The sequence below is a fragment of the Vitis riparia genome, chromosome 11, assembly GCF_004353265.1.
Source record: "Vitis riparia cultivar Riparia Gloire de Montpellier isolate 1030 chromosome 11, EGFV_Vit.rip_1.0, whole genome shotgun sequence".
NCBI lineage: Eukaryota > Viridiplantae > Streptophyta > Magnoliopsida > Vitales > Vitaceae > Vitis > Vitis riparia.
In genome coordinates this window covers 164,636-167,849 of record NC_048441.1, presented here as the reverse complement: position 1 = coordinate 167,849, position 3,214 = coordinate 164,636, and the positions used below count along the sequence as shown (strand labels likewise).

General features: G+C 41.2%; 1 protein-coding gene across 1 annotated transcript; it reads right to left on the bottom strand.

Moving 5' to 3' along the window:
* Positions 1–1,335: 1,335 nt before the first annotated feature.
* On the bottom strand, positions 1,336–2,442 carry LOC117924708 (protein GLUTAMINE DUMPER 3). Its single transcript, XM_034843427.1, has one exon. It carries the CDS (start codon positions 2,367–2,369, stop codon positions 1,914–1,916), a length of 456 nt encoding a protein of 151 aa, XP_034699318.1. The 5' UTR covers positions 2,370–2,442; the 3' UTR covers positions 1,336–1,913.
* Between the last annotated feature and the right edge of the window lie 772 nt (positions 2,443–3,214).

Sequence of the window (3,214 nt, the reverse complement as noted above, 5' to 3'; positions counted from 1 at the left end):
AAAGAAGCAAGTAATGCTGGTCACTGTCAGCGGCATGTAGTCTGCTTAGGTTCCACAGGTTTTTATTTCTACACCAAACGAAGTTATAACCACAAGAAAGTACATGCAAGTTGAATTTTGCAGAGGTCTCCATTCATGGCACATAAGGTCTAGCACAAAGATCTCAAGTTGTGGAAAAACAACATTAGAGAACCAATATTTGGTGCTGACGCTAATGGATGCTGCTGCAATATTGGAGCTTTCTGCATCAGGCACTTGAATTACACATGTGCATATTCTGACGGCTGTGCATAAATATTTGATTCCTCAGTCTGCATATTCTAGTAGCACAAAGGATGAGGCTTACACAATTATATATCATGATACAAAGTTTTTTGTGCCTCTGGCTAACATCATGGAGATCAAAATGTTAAAACAGCAACTAATTATCAAAAGAAGGTTACCAAACCAACTTTGGTTGGCAAGAGTACTCAATCCAAGTTGATGCTACTTGCAAAAGATACTTGTATCTGACCTTTTCTTTCCAAATCTTAGGCAATACAATTGTGGGGAAGGTGGAGATTTGCTTTTTCAATTGAGAAGATAGAGACAAGTAATCGGAGTCCGTACACAATGTAATATTACATGAAATAAGTGGAGGGGGGCTAGAGGCATTACGTAGGGGGGGGCTAGAGGCAGAATCTGCATAACTATACAAAGAAAGGAACCCAAACAGTGAAGAAAAGGGGTGTACACTTGGCAGTTCAATATAAATTAGAAGTGAAGACAATATGGCCGAATATGCTTTAAAATGCTGGTTCCACTTTAATATTAAGACTCATATGGCAATATTAATTTGACAATGCCTCTATATTGTTTATTTTTTTTAACTGAAATTTTTAAAAAATAAAATGAAAAGTTGCTTTTCAAATTGAACACTCATGCGACCTAACCCCTTTTTTCAAGTTGTTGTTGCATAAAAATTTTAATCTGCACCACTAAAAGAGGTCCCAACACCCCACCATAATGACTTGCTCTATTGCGCTTGACTTCAGGATGTTCACTATAACCATCCCTTGCAAAGCCAAACCAAAGCTCCTCAGCAAGAAATTCAAAAATAAATAATTAATTAGGCAGTATTATTGGTACAGAATAGAGATTGAATCGGTGAGAAGAAGGTGGCCTTGTTGAGACTGGGCCTGGGTTGAGAGTCCATCAATCAGAACACGGCCCACAACCTAATCCGGCCTCAATAAGTGAATGACAAATTATCTTGCCTGGGATCTTGAGTACAGTACACTGCCAGGCACTCTGCAGTTTGCACTTTAGAGCAGACAGAAAAAAATATATATAAACTAAAATTAAAACCAAAAAATATATTTATAATTAAAAAAAAATGTAAAGACGGAAGGCATTTTGTCATTTTCACTTGCCGCAGCTGTCACGAGATCTCCACGGAATGCCTCACACCTGTCTCTCGCAGCCAATCACTGATTCGTAGTTCACATGCCATCTTAGCTCATATCCTCTGAAGAGCCACTGCTTTTTTTCAAATATTTGCCAGGCATGCAACAATATGGCTTGCGGGCTGCCACTTCTTGGAAAATTTATGATTGAAAAAGTTGATCTCTGAGTCTGTAGGATCAAAGATGATTAGGCCCACCTTTTGATTTTTGTACAGTGATATCTGGTGATATGGCAGCAGTAGTCTCGTAAAAAAATTGTTATACGGTATTCATTCTTCCATTTCACCTCAATGATTTACATCTCCCGAATTAGGAAAATGAGAGAAAGGAAGAGAAAAAAAGATGAAAATTTGTGTGCAAGAGCAGCACGACATGCAAAAGCTCATATACAGACCCCTCACAATGTCCCAAAACAAAACGTGTATTACGAGTTACGAGCTCTCTCTACTCAAAGTCGCTGATCTGATCTCATGTTTCACGGGACTCCCGGTTTCCTGTTTGTACCTGTTTCGGCGATTCTGCAACTGCCTCTGATTTCTCGGTCATTTCGCTGTTGTTACTGCTGCGTTCTCCGAACGAGGAAGCCCTGCTGGACATGGGCGTCGCCAGGTACGTGGGCTTCACATCTCCGGCCATTATCACCAGAATCTTCTCCTCAAACGCCATCGGAGGCTTCACGGCGTCTCCACCCGCTCCGTCTCCTGCCTCGGCATCACGGGCGGCGGAGTCGTCGTCACCCTCCAGGTAGCCGGAGAGCTTCCAGTAGGAGCAGGCGAGGATCAAGAGTGCAAAAGCTATGAGACCCAGCATGGCCGCCAAGCCCCCGAAGAGGTACGGCACCGGCGAGTGCCAGGGCGAGTGCGGCTGCACCGACGCGGCCGGCGTTGCCGCCGTTGCGTTCAGAGTCCCTCCTGTTCTCGTCATACTAGCCTCCTTCTTTTACTTCCAAACGAAGATTAACGCTGTGAACGAGAGAATGAGATGAGAAACGGAAGATGGGTTGAGAGGAATATATAGAGAAATCCGTTGGATTTTGAAGTGGGTGGGTCTGTGGGCGTGGATTTATGGATTTTATTAATGGTGATTAATGTCGTCATTTTCATGAGACGTGGGAGCCACTCACTTTCTTCTTTTGGATATCTAAACCACCTTGCTCTAAAACAAATCCCGTATACGGTATGGTATATCTATAGACTATAGCATACGTACATGTTATGCACTACCGTACAATGGTGGTACTACACACACCACATCACCACCCCCAAGGCCCCAACGGCCCAACCCAGTGGGTGGGTCCCCCAGGCACATCTCACTTAATCCCCATTTTTTTAATTATTTGTAAATTGATTCAATTAAAGAAACCGCTTATATCCATATTGGAAGCAGCCCCTTAAGTTGCTTCACCAAAATGAATGCAGTACGTAATAGTAATTTTTCTTTCACCCAAAATTAATCTGTATAAAGCAGGGCCCACAAATTTTCTAGTACAAAGACAATTTATATTCAAATCCATGGAATAAAATTAAAAAATAATTCAATAATAAGTTGAGTTTTATGACTAATATATGTCATTGATTTAATTTAGTAATAAATCAAAGGTGTAACAGAATAAGATAGAGACAGACACTATAAAGAGTGTCGGCTTTTGTAATAGTGATGATGATCGGGTGACTTCACACGCAAGATATGTAAACGTTACTAGAAAATACGTAATATGTATACCTACAACCCTCTAATGTATCATAAATAAAGAGTGTCCCATGAAGCAT